This window comes from Zootoca vivipara, chromosome Z, assembly GCF_963506605.1.
Source record: "Zootoca vivipara chromosome Z, rZooViv1.1, whole genome shotgun sequence".
Taxonomy (NCBI): domain Eukaryota; kingdom Metazoa; phylum Chordata; class Lepidosauria; order Squamata; family Lacertidae; genus Zootoca; species Zootoca vivipara.
This window is the reverse complement of record NC_083294.1, coordinates 11,329,413-11,347,704: the sequence shown is the minus strand read 5'-3', so window position 1 is coordinate 11,347,704 and position 18,292 is coordinate 11,329,413. Positions and strand designations below refer to the sequence as shown.

The 18,292-nt window shown below is 44.8% G+C and overlaps 1 protein-coding gene across 5 annotated transcripts in view; it reads left to right on the top strand.

Annotated features, from left to right (window-relative positions):
* The window catches only part of GAPVD1 (GTPase activating protein and VPS9 domains 1), a 53,142-nt gene extending 39,736 nt beyond the window's left edge, over window positions 1-13,406 (top strand). For all 5 annotated transcript variants that reach the window (XM_060270353.1, XM_060270354.1, XM_060270352.1 and 2 more), the window contains 10 exons: window positions 2,045-2,125; window positions 3,765-3,887; window positions 4,013-4,142; window positions 5,075-5,184; window positions 6,147-6,306; window positions 6,588-6,775; window positions 7,418-7,631; window positions 8,637-8,709; window positions 10,043-10,240; window positions 12,302-13,406. In XM_060270353.1, coding sequence (XP_060126336.1) covers window positions 2,045-2,125; window positions 3,765-3,887; window positions 4,013-4,142; window positions 5,075-5,184; window positions 6,147-6,306; window positions 6,588-6,775; window positions 7,418-7,631; window positions 8,637-8,709; window positions 10,043-10,240; window positions 12,302-12,442 — 1,418 coding nt within the window. In that variant the 3' untranslated portion in view covers window positions 12,443-13,406. The remainder of the gene's footprint in view (window positions 1-2,044; window positions 2,126-3,764; window positions 3,888-4,012; window positions 4,143-5,074; window positions 5,185-6,146; window positions 6,307-6,587; window positions 6,776-7,417; window positions 7,632-8,636; window positions 8,710-10,042; window positions 10,241-12,301) is intronic.
* Window positions 13,407-18,292: the final 4,886 nt, after the last annotated feature.

Genomic DNA, 18,292 nt, shown 5'->3' with positions numbered 1-18,292 from the left:
TTAAAAGCTGGACTTGTGCAAGTTTTCTTTTTAAAAAATTTAAAAAAATGATTTTCAACAGTAATACCATAAGCATATCATAAAAACAAGAACAACGAATGGGGTACATATTATTGGCTTGTCAGTTACAAAAAGTAACAGTAAGGTACATGCATAGTAAGTTCACTGATTAGTTAGTTGGGTGAGGTAGTCCTCTCCATCGACATACATGTGTTGTAGGGGGTTGCAATAACTGTGCTGACTTATGAATGTGATCAATGTTTTTAATGTTGTATACTGCCCTGAGATCTTCAGATAAAGGACAAAATAATTATAATAAAAATAATAAAAATAAGCTAAATGCACATGCCTAAATTTTTATCTCTTTTTGCCTGTCCATTAATAGCTTAGCTGTGTTGGGTCAAGCATTCAGAAAGTGCTAATTCCCATACACATGTGTACCAGAAATGCAAAGTAAGATTTTTCTCCTGTTTTGTACCCAGCAGCTGTCTCCATTCTGGCCATAGCTAAGAGAAAAGAGACTATAGAGCTCAAGATGGAACCTCAGGGTTAGAGCTGCCCTCAAGTGTCAGAAGTGTTAATTTAGGATCCAGAATCAAATTATGATTGATTATAATAGAAATTTCAGAGGAAATGTTTTGCCAAAATGAATGTAGCAGGGCACAGTCCCACCACATGTGGATCAGAGATCCCAGAGCATTGCACCTTCTCCAACAACTTGGGGAATGCTGAAGATTAATTTGGGGAAACTTTAGTGGGGTCCAATGCCACTTAAATATAATTTTCAAGTATTTTATTGTATCATGGCCTCTATTGTTTTTAACAGTGGTCTGGACCACATTTTGTGCCATTGATCCTCTTTGGATCACCAGGCCTAGGTGACTTTTGCACATTTTCAAGTGATCATTGCTCTTCCTTACAGAGAAGAAAATCACCTCAGTAAGTCAGGGAGTCACATTCATATTGAAAAATGGGTTGCCTTTATTTTTTTTTACTGTTTTTAAAAAAATATTTTTAAATGATACAACAACAGCAAAAGCAACAACAAATAAACTTATACCCCACCCATCTGGCCGGGCCTCCCCAGCCACTCTTGGTGGCTTCCAACAGGATATTAAAAACACAATAAAAGATCAAACATTAAAAACCTTACCTAAACAGGGCTGCCTTCAGATGTCTTCTAAAAGTAAGATTGTTTTTTATTACCTTGACATCTGGTGGGAAGGGGTTTCACAGGGCGGGGGCCAGTGCCTGGTTGACAGAGACAAATAAACAATTACAAAAATTCAATGATATATCCAACTAAAGGAAGGGCATGCAAAACCTGAATATATTAAATGGCAGTCATATTTTTCCAAATGGCACAGAGAGCGGTACTTGTCTATCTTAAACTGAACTATATGAAATAAAATCCTACCATACTCAGTCTTCCTGCCCCTTAGATACCTGTAAATTATGTTTTATTTCTTATGCACCTACTAAATTCTGAAGTTTTTTTTTAATCACATAAAGGATATAGTCATTTTTTAAACAATTTCTTTTGCTTTGCTGTAGAGATACTGGCAGTTGACTTTTGCTGAAAGTTCCTTTTAGTCACAAAACAAAACAAAAAAACCTGATTGTCTTGCCCCAAAAACAGCTTGTTCACTTCTTTGCCTGCTGATGCCTTGCTTCAGCTTCCAGTGTTGTTGCAGGAAGACGGGTGGGTTACTTTATATATACCTGTTTACCTATCACCTGGACTTGTGGCAATATCACTCAGAACATTCCTAGAATAAGCTCTCTCTTCATACAGATCACTAAAATTCTTTTTTCTTTTGCACCTCTGGTATTTATTTATTTATTGAATTTATATACCACCCTATACCCGGGGGTCTCAGGGCAGTTCACAGAATTCCTCTCCCTCTCCCTCCTCAAATCCTTTCTCTCATTACCATGGGGTGAAATGTTTTTGGGGGATAATCTTGTGCAAACTGAGCTGTCACAGAAGTTCCTATTTCAAATCAAAATATGCGCCATCTGACTTCTTCTGCCGCAACCCCAGCTCCCATCCCATTTAGGAAAAAAGAGAAGCAGGACAAGGACAAAGAGGACTTTGTGCCTGATAGATACAACTCTCTTCAAGGTTAGTAGTTGCTGCTGAATTTTATAACATGGTTGACTTTAAATAAAGAAGATCCCAAGGACTTTTAATCCTGGTTGAGGGATTCAGATAGGATTTACCTATACAGTGGTCCCTCGACTTACGAATTTAATCCGTTCCGAATGCACGTTCGTAGGTCAAAAAGTTTGTTAGTCGAAAAAAGCGGTTTCCCATAGGAATGCATTGGAAACGGAAAAATTCGTAAGTCGAGTAAACCGCATCTAAAATTTGTAAGTCGAGAAAACCCCATCTAAACCGCAACGGTTTTCCTTTCGGATGTCAAAAAAAATGTAAGTGTGCGGCCATTTTTTTCCCATTCGTAACTCAAAATTTCGTAAGTCGAGTACTTCGTAAGTCAAGGGACCACTGTACTTACTACTTGAGAACACTCAGCTTGGGGCCAGTCTGTAGAACTGCATCACTTCAGGCTGTATATGTGTGTGTTTTTGTGTTTCTCTGCACACAGATGGCTTGTATTAAACCAGGGGTGTGGAACCTGTGGCTGTTCAGATGATGTTGAACTGCAACTCCCATCTATCTATTTAGTGTTTATGTGCCCCACTTTTCAACCAAAAAGGTTCCCAGAGCAACCAACATACAATCAACACAAGACAGTCCCTACCTGCAGGCTTATAATGTAAAAATAAACACAAGGGGAAACTAATAAACAGGACACCACAGATAATATGAAGAGTTTTGAAGTGTTTGAACCAGAAAATGCTGTACTTTAGTCATTTCTTTGCTATAACCACTTTGAATATCTGTAGCTGGAGTCTAAACCTTCTGAACCAGTTTTAAAAAAGGTTCTTTCTTCAAATCTGTGTTTTGGCATGTAGGTTTCACCATCCCACCCCTCCTCCCACCCTTCTCTTCTTCCCCAAACTTATACGGTAAAGGTAAAGGGACCCCTGACCATTAGGTCCAGTCGTGACTGACTCTGGGGTTGCAGCGCTCATCTCGTGTTACTGGCCAAGGGAGCCGGCATACAGCTTCCATGTGGCCAGCATGACAAAGCCGCTTCTGGCGAACCAGAGCAGCACACGGAAACGCCGTTTACCTTCCTGCTGTAGCGGTATCTATTTATCTACTTGCACTTCGACGTGCTTTCAAACTGCTAGGTTGGTAGGAGCTGGGACCGAGCAACCGGAGCTCACCCCATTGTGGGGATTCGAACTGCCGACCTTCTGCTCTGCAAGCCCTAGGCTCTGTGGATTAATCCACAGTGCCACCCGTGTCCCTAAAAACCTATACTGTATACAACACTAATGTCTCATATCAAATGTAACTGATCTGTAGAAAAGACTTTACAACCTGAAAAAAGAGACAATGCATGTACTTTTGTAAACCAAGAAAACCTTTAATAAAAATTACTTTTTTAAAAAACACAACTGTGTTTCTGCAGCCATCTTCCCCACACATCTGATTTGATGGGGAAAGCAAAATGGCTGGGAGAAACCTCCAATGGCACATTTCTGTATTCACACATTCAATCATGTCCGTAGTGGCTGCATGACTTCACCCACCGCATGATGCCTTTGGTATTTAGACTGCCTATTCGAGAGCAACACCCACCCCCATGTTAATTCCTTGCTGCTTCTCTCCACCCCATTTGACATTTTAGATGACTCTGGCCCTAGACTGAGCGCTCAGGCCCAGGCAGCGGAGGACATCCTGGACAAGTACAGGAATGCGATTAAGCGAACCAGCCCCAATGAGGGGGCTGTAGTGACCTATGACAATGCAGGTGAGAGTCTGTTCTGGACCCCAGCTGTCATGGTTTTCAAGCAATGAGGGGAAGAGAATGGCTGCTACCTGCTGCTAATGTGAGAACGCTAACTTTTTTATGCTCATTTGGTGGGCTGGGTTTAGATGCCATCGGAGATGGCGAGAGCATCCATGACTCTGTGCGGGATGACAACTTGCAGAACATATCTGCAGATGACCTTCCGGATTCTGCCAGCCAAGCAGCCCAGCCACAGGATTCGGCTTTTTCTTACAGGTAGCTTGATTCTCTCTCTCTCTCTCTCTCTCTCTCTCTCTCTCTCTCTCTCTCTCTCTCTCTCTGTGTGTGTGTGTGTGTGTGTGTGTGAGAGAGAGAGAGAGAGAGAGAGAGAGAGAGAGAGAGAGAGAGATGTTCACTGCAGTAGGCAAAGGGACTTTGGGAAGATGGCTAGATCCAAACACTGTCTAGGATTCTGTGTTTGGTGGAAACCCTCTGCTTCCAGTGTGGCGGTTAGAGTGTCGGACCAGGACTCAAGAGAGACACCAGTTCAAATCCTCCAGCTCTGCCATGGCCAAGCCCTTGGGGAAGAGTGGCACACTCTCACCCTAACATATCCCACAGGGTGGTTGTGAGGATAAAATGAGAGGGAGGGTGAACCACGTACTCAAAGCAAAGGTGAGGTGTAAATGTAGGAATATTAATAAATGAGCCCAAACACTAAGGCTGTTCGATGTATAGAGGCAGACACAGCAGGCATTTAGCTCTATACTGAATAACATCCCCTGCTTTTGGAAGCTCTGCTTAGAAATTCCCCATTGTGTAACTTGGGAGTGGAAACTGCCTACTGGTTTTCTATGCTCTTCTATCACTATGAAGACAAGTGACTAGAATTGCTCTTTTGGGGATTGGGAGATGCTGTGTGGCATCTATCTTCCTCTCCTGGTGTGTTCTTCCAGGGGATTTGGGGTTAGACCTTACAAAAATGGGTTACAACAAATGGCTCATAATATAAACTTACTTCCTGTTGGGAAAGGGAGGACGGGGGGAGAGCAGATTCGTATTAGACAATGAGCATTTCCACGTGAGGCGCTAGAGTCCACCACCGCCTCTCTCTTTTTTTTGGGACCCACTGAAATAAAATATATTGATTTTGGTGTTTATATGAAAATTCAAGGCAGAAATGAATATTTTCTCTCTGCCCCTCCCAGAGATGCAAAGAAGAAACTGCGGCTTGCTCTCTGTTCAGCAGATTCTGTGGCCTTCCCTATGTTGTCCCACTCAACGCGGAACGGCCTTCCAGATCATACAGACCCTGAAGGTAAAATACCTCTCTTGACTTTCAGACTTCTGGTATAGCTACAACCACACTTAAAGCAAGAAGCACACTTGATACATGACACCACTTAGAAATGTGTAAAATTGCTGGAAATTCTGACACACACACCCCCGGAGAAAAAGTGGAAAATTGAGAAATTTTACTCTGTTTATTGGATACCTTAACCACCCTTCATCATAAAGCCTCGGGGCTTAAGTTATACAATGCTTAGGGCTATATTTTAGTGTTAGTTAATCTCTTTACTGTGGTCAATGAACCAGTGTTCTCTAATGCTAGTCCTACTCAGAGTTGAAACAAAGGACATAATTTTTTTTAAACAATTTATTGATGGTTCGTAAATGAATACAAATACAATAACTATTAAACACTTACCCAGCAGTAAGGACATAACTAACAAATCCTTTGACTTTAGTGTGCCTGCTCTGAGTAGAACTAACATTGGATATATAACCCTTATCAAAGTCAAACTTATTTTACTTCTTTGACACACAGTTTGTCACTTAGAACAGGGGTTGGTAACATGAGATTTCCGCAGTGGGCTGTTTGGCATTACTGAACCAGATATCCCATCAGCAACCTGACCAAGTCACCTGCTGGTAACTAGGCAGAGCATTCTTCTCCAACCTGGTGCCGCTCAGAAATTTTGGACTACAACTGCCATCAGCCCCAGCAAGCATGATCAATTGGGGATAATGGGAGTTTTAATCCAGCAACAGGTTGGGGAAGGCTGATAGAACGTGTGTATGTGTGTGCTAGTTTGAAACGTAGACTAGGAAGTGCGTGAGAGAAAGCAAAGTGTTGCCAAATATAGAGTCTATCTTGTGCCCTGGAAGATGGCAGGGAGGACAGCAGGGGGGAATCCCAGAGGGCTGCAACTTGGGGGGTATTACCACAATGCTCCTTTACTCACTCAGTTTTTCCCCCCTTTCCACCATCTTGATCAGACAATGAAATTGTATGCTTCCTAAAAGTCCAGCTAGCCGAAGCCATCAACCTTCAGGACAAGAACCTGATGGCTCAGATCCAGGAGACCATGCGTTGTGTTGGCCGCTTTGACAACAGGACCTGCTGCAAGCTGCTGGCCTCAATTGCTGAGGATTACAGGTAAATCCCTTACCTTCCATAAGAACACAAGAAGAGCCCTGCTGGATCAGGCCCATCTAATACAGCAGTGGCCAGTCAGATGCCCCCAGGAAGTCCACAAGGGCAGCATTTTGTCTGCCTCTCGCTCATATAAATTTGGAGTAGAATTATGCCGTCACTTCTCATGGGGCATGTGCTTTGAAGCCACCCTAAACAGCTTGGAGCACCTCCCCCAGACTTGCACTTTCCAGATGTCATTCAGTTGTGCAACCCCTTTCTTCCCACCCGCCCCCAAATCCCAGGAAAAGGGCTCCCTATATTGCCTACCTGACGCAGTGCCGCCAGGGTCTACAGACCACCCAGGCCCACCTGGAAAGGCTGCTGCAGAGAGTGCTGCGAGACAAAGAAGTGGCCAACCGATACTTCACCACGGTGTGCGTGCGGCTGTTGCTGGAGAGCAAAGAGTCAAAGATAAGGGCGTTCATTCAAGGTAAGCCACTCCCGGCATTGTGCACAAGAGATGAAGTGGTATGTATGCAGTGTAGGGCCAGGCACACTTTGGTTCAAAGATTTACTAGGTGACGTTGGGCTATTGGCTGTACCTTAGTGAATGGTCCAAGATGTATTAAGATAAAAGGGGTGAGGGGAAAACTCCTGATTGGAGGAAGAGTGGGGCAGAAATAAAATTTATTTTATTCGGCCATTGGGGAAACCTTGACTGCAGTTGGTTGAGCTGCTATGATCTCACAGAAGGGACTTCTGGTCCCACTCTGTGACATCAAGCCACTTGACGTTCTAAGGTAGGCAGAGGAACCAGTCATGGAATAGGAAGCAGCAGGCCCATGTGCTACATATTGCTGGTCTTGGTTCTTGTGCAGATCCAGTTAAACATTTCTCCCTTGGAAGTGCTCTTGGCCAGCTCTTCTTTGCAACGTGTGCAGGTTCCTTGCGTAGGGAATAGTGGTGCACATGCACTGCCAAGTTCAAATGTCATGGCTTTCCTGGAGGAGAACACATGGGGATGGTAATTTTGGGGCAGCTTCTAATATTTCCTATGTTCTGTGTGAGGAGAGAGGGTGTGCTTCTCCCTCCCCAGCCTTACGATTTCCTCCCTTTTGCTTTGTTGCCAAAGATTTCCAGAAGCTGACGGCAGCGGATGACAAAACTGCCCAAGTTGAGGACTTCCTCCAGTTTCTCTATGGTGTAATGGCCCAGGATGTCATCTGGCAGAACGCCAGTGAGGAGCAGCTCCAGGATGCCCAGCTGGCAATTGAGCGCAGCGTCATGAACCGCATCTTCAAACTGGCCTTCTACCCTAACCAGGATGGAGACATCCTGCGTGACCAGTGAGTGGGACGTGGCTGGTTTTCTTCAGGCTTGAGCAATAATGGCAGCAGAGGGCGAGCCACAACCACCTTTCCTTGTGTGCTTCCTCTACTTCTGTGCAGGCCCAAGTTTGCTTCTGGTTGTAGCTTTTTCAAATACCCTAATTCTGTTCCCTTCTGACCCATTGCTTTCTTTGCAAGAAATGAGTGTTCAATTTGCACACTTGTTCTGAACTTGGGGGTTTAGTTAGGGCTTTTATTTGCCAGCCTGAGGTCTACATTTAGTCTGGGAAACCTTTCCAAGGCTGCATGCAAGTGGTGGGTGGGGCAAGTGGGCAGAACAATGGGTGTAAATCCTATCTTTGTACAGTAGGCTCGTTTTTTACTCACACACCCTTATCCACCCTTCATTTAAAGGCATTATTAGAGTTCAAGGACACATTTCAGCCAGGCAAAAGCACTCACAGGGGGTGAGTGGAGGGTGTGGCCTGGGAAGAAGGGGTGTGGCTTGGGAAGAGTTCCAAGGGGCAGATGGAGAGGCCTGAAGGGCTGCACTGGGCCCTCAAGCCTGAGGTTCCCCACCCCTTCTGTATTGGGCCCAATCTACCCCTCCCCTCCCCCCTATATAGCCTGTCCCTAGAGGCAACAAGAGAGAAAATGAGGGCTTGAGATTCTGGGAGAGTGGCAGCCTTGCCAATGCTTGGTCTCTTCTGTGCCAAAATAAATGTGGATATTCTGATTCGTCTCTGAAGCTAGCTGATTGGTTTTTTAATGGCAAGTTCTTGCATCCTTCTTCAGTAACCTCAAAATGTTACTTTCACTGAGGCATTATGTTTAAATGCAATTAGTTGCTTAAGTCATGCAAGTTTTTGGGTTGACAGCCCAGACTCTTTCTGCTGCAAGGAACTGAAAGTTGCATAAGTAAGCCCCCTGCTACCTAACAGTGCTCGCTATGGAGAATCCCAGATTGTGTCATCTATATTGCTTAAATTGTTTGGTTCTCCCCCCTCCCCGCTTTGTTTCTAGGCTTCTTTATGATCACATACAGAGGTTATCTAAAGTGGTGACTGCGAACCATAAAGCACTTCAGATTCCTGAGGTAAGTCCTTGGTGTTGCATGGCACCTGAGAGTAAGACTTTGTCTGAACTGTACCACTTGTGACTGAAGATGGCAACTCATGATGTGGACTGTCGCTGTAGTATGGGGGCGGGGGATTGAATTTTGCACACACACACCCAGTTTGGATATGCTGGAGTTGGGAGAAGGAATAACTCTTCTCCCTAAACATTCAAATTGATTGTTTGGAAGCGATTTTCCTGTATGGTTGAAAGTTTGGCCATGTGGCTGTAGCTCAATGACAGAGCACCTGCTTTGCATTCAGAAGGTCCCAAGTTCAATCCTTAGCACCTTCAGGAAGGACTGAGAGAAACTTCTTGTCTGAAGCACTGGAGAGCCACTGCTGCCAGTCAGTGTAGGCAGTCCTAAGCTAGAGGCCGTGCTGTGTGCTTTAATGTCATTCCCTTTCTAGGCTTGGGGATCAGATTAGCCTGAAAAGCACCCAATAACTCACCAATTCAGTCAGAACTAATACATGAAAGGGTTTGCACCACTTGATATTTGCTGGTACAAGTTTTTCTCCTCACCATAGTGAGGTCTGGAAGCAGTAGTAACCATCCTGTGGCTCTGGCTTTTCTAAGTGCATCCAGTCCTTTTAGGCTCAATGGATAAGTAGTCCCAACAAGCCCACATGCCCCATTCTTATTTGGCAGCATGTGGAAGCTTCCTTGCCTTTTGTGTGCTGGCTCTCTACAAAATCTTCATTGTTTCGCACTAAAAAACCAAAAAGATCAGTGGTTAGAATCAGTGGAGTTTTGAAAGTTTCAGTCTGCCATCTTTATTCAAAACGGGGCTCTGATTGTTTCCAATCGTGGGCGAACACTTGCTCCTGGATCTCGGGAATGATCACGCAGAATCTGTTTACGATCCAAATACAAAGCAAACAGGAAATTTTTCAAAATACGTAGAAGGTGTTAGTTCTCAAGCATTTGGAACACATGACACGCAGGTTCTAGTTATAATATTTCCAGCAACCCAGTAAGATAAGTCAGTGTTAGTATTTCCCAAATGCAGACCGAGGCTCCAAGGGAGAGCGAGTGTGCCTTGTTTGAAGCCTCCTAGTGAGTTCACAGCCAAGGTGAGATTTGAACTGGGGACCTTCTAATCCATAGCTTGGCCTTTTAACCATTACGCTACACCAATCATAGGTATTTTAATAAACTTGCATATTTACCATGTTCTGTATATGTACATATTGCTGGATGCAAGGGGTTAATCGTGTTTGTATGTAGACATTTTCTCACCTTCCCTTTTCTAAACACTGCACTGTATTGGGCTGGTTGGGCTAGAAGCAAGTCTTCTCCTTTCCTTGCAGGTCTACCTCCGCGAAGCACCATGGCCATCAGCACAGTCTGAGATCCGCACCATCAGCGCCTACAAGACCCCCCGGGACAAGCTGCAGTGTGTCTTGCGGATGTGCTCCACCATCATGAATCTGCTGAGCCTGGCAAACGAAGATTCTGTTCCTGGGGCAGACGACTTTGTCCCTGTTCTCGTCTTTGTTCTCATAAAGGTAGGTATGGCTGATGTCTCCACACAAGAGCCTTGTGCCTTGTTCATGAAACAACTCAGACTGCAGATCATTTTTTAGTACATTATTATAGTACATGAAATATTCTCTTCAGGTGTCATCATTTTTTAAAAGTGAACCAGCATGGTTCCTGCCTGCTCTGCTCTTTATTTGCACTGGGGGAGTATTCAAGAGACATGGCTGAGAGTAACACAGTTCATCCTCCTGCCCCTGTCTCCCACCTGCCATTTTGCTACACCTGTGGGCTAGGCTTCAAGCCTGTGGCAAAAAGGGACATTTGTTCTCCCAACTGCAAGGGGCAGGTCTGTGCCCAAGAGAGATGGCTTTCCACACCCAAGAACCATGCAAAGGTCATGGGGGCTATTGGGCACTCAGAAGAAAATATCCAGTAGGTATGGAGCAAGATATACTGTTTTAGGCTAGTCTCCAGTCCAGTCCAGATGGCTATAATAATAGAATTGTATTTTTGGAAGGGATTCTCAAGGGTCATCTAGTCCAACCCTCTGCAATGCAGGAATCTCAACTTTTAAAGAAACCCCCCAAAAAACTTACAATTCCCAGCACAAACTACTGTTCCTATTATTCTTGGTTGTGGGGGGTGCTTTACATCAGGCCCTCCACCTGTTTTGGGACTACAACTCCCATCACCACTAGCTAACAGGATCAGTGGTCAGAGATGATGGGAATTGTAGTCCCAAAACAGCTGGAGGGCTGAGTTTGGGGGTGCCTGCTTTACATGTATGCTTGTGCCTTACCTGCTTCTGGCTGGTTCAACTGCTGTGCCAGCTATTATCCAGTAGCTGGACCAGGCCTTCGGAGAGGGGTGCGTCATTGGTGAAAAGAGTATCCAACAAGCAGAGTGCCTCCACCTGCTGCTTCACTTAACCCTGCCTTGGCAGCAGCCGCAAAGTGGCTTGTATGGCTTAAAGTCCTTTGACTTCTTCCAGGCCAGAGGTGTGACTCCTCTGTACCCTTTTCTCATGAGATGGTTCAATTAGGGGGTGGAGGCCCTGCCCCTCCTGTACTTCATGGTGTGTGGTCCCGTCTCCACCCTTTGGCTCTCAGCTAAACCCCAACAAACCACCTCTCTCTTTCTCTAAGCATTAGGAGAGAGATGGGGCGCGGGGGAGGGGGTGATCAGCCCTTTCAGTGCCCCTTCGTTCCCCTTTGTTGGCTAACACTATCTTCTGGGAGAGAGGGACACAGTTCCTCCCAGCATATCCTACCCTACATATTATTATTCTTTTGAGTGGTGGGAAAGAAATGAGGTTGTAATCTAGGTTGCAAGCAGAATAATATTGGAGGTGGTGGAGGGAGAGAATTGGGGTAGGGAGTCTTCCTGCATTTTGTGGGGGAGGGTGTATCCTACTGGTAGCTACTGCCTCCCCCTGTAGTAGGGTGGTTGGAAGGGGGCTAAATGCCTCAGCCACTTAAGATATCCTTGTTCATGGGGGCCCACCCCAATCCTTCTGGCCCCCTGCACTTTGCTGCTGCTGCTGCCAAGGAACCAAACACCACCACCTTCCTCCTCGGAAGGCAGGTGCCTTCCTCATTATTTCTTCAGGTGGCAGTGTTCAGAGTTCAGTTGTATTTTAAATGGTATTTTTGCCTGCCTTCCAAGCTGTTATAACCGGGGGAGGGGGGGGCTAGCATGGTGCCCTCAATATGTTGTTGGACTTGAACCCCCATCATATATGATGGTTATTAACTGCTTGATGCCAAAATAGGCTTCTAAGCAGCTTACAAGTATAAAAACCCATTGCACGAATGTTAAAATATACATATTCTTACTTAAAATATGCAACAAACAATACCATTAAAACAACAGTAATTAAAACAGGAGACTCAGGTGTGCCTTCAAAAGCAGACGGGATGCCTGTGCAGATGGGGACCTCTCATATTTCAGCAGGGTGGGCTTTCCATAACATAGGCACCATGGTGGGGGGAAAATTATGCTGGCTAGGGCTGATGGGAGTTGGAGTCCAATGATCTCTGGAGACAACAGGCCTGCTAACCATGACATACATCTTCTCCTCTCTGCAGGCCAATCCGCCCTGCTTGTTGTCCACTGTCCAGTACATCAGCAGTTTCTACGCCAACTGTTTAACTGGAGAAGAATCCTACTGGTGGATGCAGTTTACAGCGGCAGTTGAGTTCATTAAAACGATAGACGAGCGCAAGTAAACAAAACCCAGCCAGCATCTCTGCTGAGAACCAAATGGCTCACAGAGGAGGACCTTTATGAATGTATGACGCCTGGTCTCTGCCCATCAGGCTACAGGAAAGCAAAGAGAGAAAACCTCCATGTGGAAACACTGTACTGTAAAGGAGTTCCAAGCATTTTCAAACGAACCTTTACTAATTGGACTAATTCCAGCAGGGTGGTTTGAGGTATTATTTTGGTTGTGTGTTTCTCCTTTTCTTTTTAAATCCTCTATCCCATAGAAGCTAGCACTGTGTCAAATCATAATAAAAAATAAAAGGGACCACATGTTAAACTATCCTGGAATCTCCAGGCATTTTTTCTGCTGCCACATCCACCATGTTACATCTTTTTTTTTCTAACAGTTTAATTAGAACTTTTTTTAAAAAAACTTTGTGAGTGGCAAGAATAAAGGTAAGCACTTTCTAATTATCTTTATTTACACGGGTGCATTTGTCTTGTTGAGAGGGAAGGCACCAGCCACAGAGGAGGAGTTTGCAGCAAGTGAAGGGGTCAAACTTGAATCATGAAAGAGCAATGTATTTATTGTAATGTAAATGCTTACCAAATGGTATACTAAAACTGGAAGATATTCATATGGCCTTTATCATAATTAGCATTTTCTTTCTAATTTTGGACAGGGCATTAGTTATTCATCTGTTGTACAAAAGAGGTGATGTTTAAGGGTTTATAGGGGGAAGTGGGCTTGCTTGAAGAGGATTTTCAATATAAGCGAAAGAAGAGGATTTTCAATATAAGCGAAAGAAGAGGATTTTCAATATAAGCGAAAGAAGAAAACATCAATAACCTTATGTTTGTTTTGTTTTTGTTTTCCTTCGGAAATACTGTGTATACTGTACAAATCCGAAATGGAACTTTCCCCCTACGAAACCAGAATCTGTAATATATATTTTGATTATTCGTATTAAAAACATACATCAAGGATTTGGGTGAAAATCTTTGTGTGTCTTTTGGCTTGTCATTCTCTTTGCTGTTTGTAGTTTTAAACTGGTTGTATCTAGGATAGCACTCCTTTCTTTTTTCAATAAGGAAAACACAAATATATAGGGGAGTTATTATACAAATTATGGGGCTGTGTGTGTGTGTGTGTGTGCGTAAAAGCAGTTGGTTGAGGACTAGGCATAATCTCTGGCTGTCTTGGAGATGTGGGGAGGGGGGAAGCAGAGAAGAAAATGGGGAATTGGGGTTGGGGGGAGGTGGAATGGAGTATCCAGGATGAAGGCCAGGCTGGCTGGCTGGCTCCCTGTACAGCAGGACTCCACAGATCATTTCTTATTTATATAGTGCTATCTTTCTACAAAGACGGGGCATGTCCCCGTCCCAAGGAGCTTACAATTTAAACGTAGATACAAAGTGATATAAGAGAGGAAGTGTTCCTAATCAGGGAGAAAAATAAGTAACTGTGGGTGTTTTGCTTGTACATTAAAAGGTAAAGGGACCCCTGACCATTAGGTCCAGTCGTGACCGACTCTGGGGTTGCGTGCTCATCTTGCATTACTGGCCGAGGGAGCCGGCGTATAGCTTCCAGGTCCATTACATAATTATAAATGGACTACGATAACCCCACCCTTCCCCAGTGTAACCTTAGCCTGGGGAGCCTGTGATTTTCCAGATGTTGGGACTCCCAACTCCCATTGGCCCCAGGCAAGGATGGCCATCAACCAAGGATGGTGGGAGTCAAGAGTCCAGCAACAGCTGGAGGGTCACAAGTGAGCATATAAACATGCCCCAGAGTTTACAGAGCAACAGAGCTGTGTTTTCTTTGACATAGCAAGCTCAGCTCGGACCCTGCTTTAGGCACTCTCACCACAACACTTCCGCCTGTGGGTTTGATCAAACTTGTTGCTACGTATGTTCATGTTGGGGGAAGGTGCTGAAGTGTTGTTTTCCTCTTGAGTTTTACAAGATAAAATATGATGGGTTTTACAATCAAGGGGTTGTCTCTCAGTGGTAGAGCATCTATTTTGCATGCAGGAACTCCCAGGTTCAAACCCCAATGGCATCCAGGTAGGGCTGGAGAGACTCCTGTGTCCAAAACAGTATGGTTGCTTCCAGTCAGTGTAGGCAATACTGAGCTAGATGGACCGAAAGGGTTCTCAGTTTCATGTATACTGATTAGCAGCACCTCTCCAGGGTTTCAAGCAGAGGTCTTTGTCATTATCTGACCCCCCTTTCTGGACAGTATAGGAGAGGGTTTGCGAATCTGCTGCTCTTTCAATGCTGTTTGACTCCAACTCCCATCATCCCTGATCCTTAGCCATGCCAACTGGGACTGATGGGAGTTGGTGTCTAACAGTAGGAAGACCAGGAGTTCCCCACTTTACTGCACTCAGAGGCAGAGAGCAGGGTTGCTTTGTGTGTGATGGCCCAATTGCCACCCATACCTTGTTTTCTGGGAACAAAATTCTTAACAGGTTCTTCAACTCTTGTGGATAAATGTACGTTGGGTTAGTTTCTGGTGAGCCGCTGTTTCGTTTCCGCTTTAAAAACAGAAGCACGAACAATGAGGGCTTAAAAGACAGAAGCATTGATGTCTTTTTCAATCGGCACATTTGAATTTAATCCAACCTAGTTTTTGGAATGGAATGGTGACTGCAACAGTTGCTCAGAATGCAAAAAGTTTGCCGCGTTCCACAAGAGCCCTCAGGGAGGCTGTGCAGTTAAATCACTGGTGTCTGGCACAGAATTGAACATGCTGAAAAGCTTTAAAAATAAAAAAGCAAGTTTCTAGCCCTTGCAATGGGAAAATAAAGAGAGCTTGCTCTCACCAGATATTTGAAGATGAGTTTGTATGCCTGCTTCAGTCGTCATCCTTATCAGCTGCCTGCTCTATGAGTGGTACCACCCAGAGGGGAATCCTACAGTAGAGTCAGAATCTGTGTGTTTGTCTGCCATGGTATTGGTAAGAAAATGTTGCAGTGTATCCTCAATATCTCTTTCTGTTCAGCCAGGCACCTCTCTTTCTAACATGCCATTCTGTTCCCTAGGCTCTTGTTTCCTACTTAACCGCTGTCACTCAACATTCTATTGTTACTGAGCATGCCCAGTTTTAATCAGGCTGCTTTGTTTTTTGGGGTGGTGGTGGTGGTGGTGTCCTTTTTATTTTAAGGCACTATTTGTCTTCTACAGACCTCGTAGATACCTCACTTTTCTTTTCCTCAATGGCTCCGTTTGGTCATTAGAATATTACTTCTGTATAAAATGTCACATTTTTGTCCCTAAGGCATTGGAAGGGGAGGAAGCAATTCTTTGCACAAGAGCCAGATTCACCCTTGGCCAGAAGTGGGTGGGAGTAGTGTCCCTCTCTCACCCCCCCCCTGCAATGCATACAGTTTCCCCTCCTCAATTCCTGCAGATCAGCTTAGGAAAGCAGCTGCCTCTTGGGGGATTTTCCCCTTCTCCTGTCACTTGCACATATTTCTAGGTGAGATTCAATTGCATACTGGCACTGCAAACTCCAGATAGTGCAAGAAGTCTTGCACGACCCACTTCTCTTTCTCAACAAAGATTTGACTTTCTGCAATAAGGAAGAAGCGATTGGAAAATGCATAGTAAAGTGTGGGATCCTTGCTTTGATTCAGCATCATCCAACCTCCCCACAGACAAATCAGACTAAATGCTCATTTAAATGGCTAATGTAATTTACCTGTGAACACTTGATAAGCATATAGTCTCTGGAGGCACCCTCCCTCTCTTGGGGTTGCATCAGTGATGTTCCCTGCACACTCGCACACCTCTTCCTCCCCTCTTAACAACACACATACCTCAGCTGCTGACACTGCCATGGGACACTTTCCATGATCTCAGGGTTCCAGCATTATTGAAACTTACACTGGACTACAAGAGAAAAGGAAGGTGTTTTTTCTGAAATCCCTATACATACTTGGCAAAGGCCTGGGCATACAGTATTACCTGTGTATGCCTTGAGTGACATCTAGTGGCCAAGTTTCTGTACTACCCTAGGGCTCCCCATTTGGTATGATGGCTTGACCTCTCTGACCTTAGGTGCTGTTAAGAGCATAATAGAATCTTCTGGATTAGGCCAATGGCCCATCTAGTCCAGCATCCTGTTCTCACAGGGGCCAGCCAGACTCCCTAATGGGAAGCCCACAAGCTGGACCCAAGCACATGAGCATCTCCCTTCCTGAAAATAGTATTCAGAAGCATAAAGCCTCCCAACTATGAAGGCAGAGGATAGCCATTGTGGCTTGTAGCCATTTATAGTGTTATCATCCATGAATTTGTCCAACCTGATTTTAAGGCCTTCCAAATTGGTGGCTGTTACTGCTGATGTCAGTTACTTATATATCACTGCCTCCTGGGGTTGTGAGTTTCATCATTTAACTATGCCCTGCTTGAATAAGTCTGAATCTTTCAACATTGGATGTTCCTGAATTCTAGCATTATGAAAGAGGGAGGAATAAAACTTTCTCTTATTCACTTTCTCCATCTTATACATCATTGGATGAACTTCTATCATGTCCCCTCTTTTCTCGCCTTTTTTCCTCGCCGCAACTTTTCCTCCTATGAGAGCCACTCCCCGCCTCCCACCCCAGATCATTTTGGTTTTCCTTTTCTGAACCTTTCCCAACTCTGCAAGATCCTTTTGGAGTAAGGCAGGCAGAATACACAGTATTGCAAATGCAGTTTTGCAGTTGTATATCAACATTATGATATTGGCAGCTACAGTATATCTCCAAGTCCTCTTCTAATGGTGTCTAGCATGGAGTTCGCCTTTTTCACAGTTGCTGCACACTGGGTCAACAGTTTCATCAAGCTATTGACTACACTCCTAAGGTCTCGTTCCTGATCAGTTTGCCAGTTCAGCCTCCAATGTTTCTACATTCACTGGTGATCTGTGAAAGAGTTCCATACTGGGTATTTTCCTTATTTTTGGTTGTTCAAAACTGCGGGGGATGTCTCTCTCTCTCTCTCTCTCTCTCTCTCTCTCTCTCTCTCTCTCTCTCTCTCTCTCTCTCTGTGTGTGTGTGTGTGTGTGTGTGTGTGTGGTGTATGATTTGTCATTTCAGCTAATCCCGGGCAGTTGACCTTAGTGCACCTGGCAAAGCATTTTGCAAAATGCTGGGCCTGAGTCGTGCCAATCTCCTCCGCCATGCCAGCTCTCCCCACTGCCTCCACTCCTGCCGTAAAGTCCCTGCCGTGTGATTGACCTTGAATCTCATTCGCTCGCTGCCGGCATTTTTCATCCCCTGGAAGATGGCGTTTGGGGACCTTTCCATCATTAAGTGGATTTACAGCAATTTCCTTATGTGTTTTCTCCAAGGGATTGTGTTATGAGAGGCACATTAAATCTCCATTAATACCTCATTATCCCACAGATAAGATTACCATGATAATGAGGCAGAAATTCTAATTGTCTCACTTCTTATTGTGCCTTTCATTAAATCATATACCTGGAAGCGTGAACAGGAGGAGGGGTGTTCTTGAGCCAACAGGCCCCTGGGAATGCCTACAAACACACATATGTACACACCGCTCCAGGTGTTTTTTGGGGGGTGGGGAATCTGCACAGAGGGGCATTCCCATAGAGCACTAGTGGATTCTCTGGGATCAATTCCTTAACGGTTTAAGAACCGTTACATACGTAAACTACCTGTTTATGTATTCAAGGGCCAGGGCCAGCAAGACCATTGGGCATAGGGAGGCAACTGCCTCAGGTGGCAGAAGTTGAGGGGACAGCAGCAGCAGCAGCTCCTTGACTTCCTTCTGTAGGAGGGCAGGAGCTGGAGTGCCCTGTGTCAGCAGCCCTCATGTGGGCTGGGGGATTCTGCTATTGCTATCCTGATGAC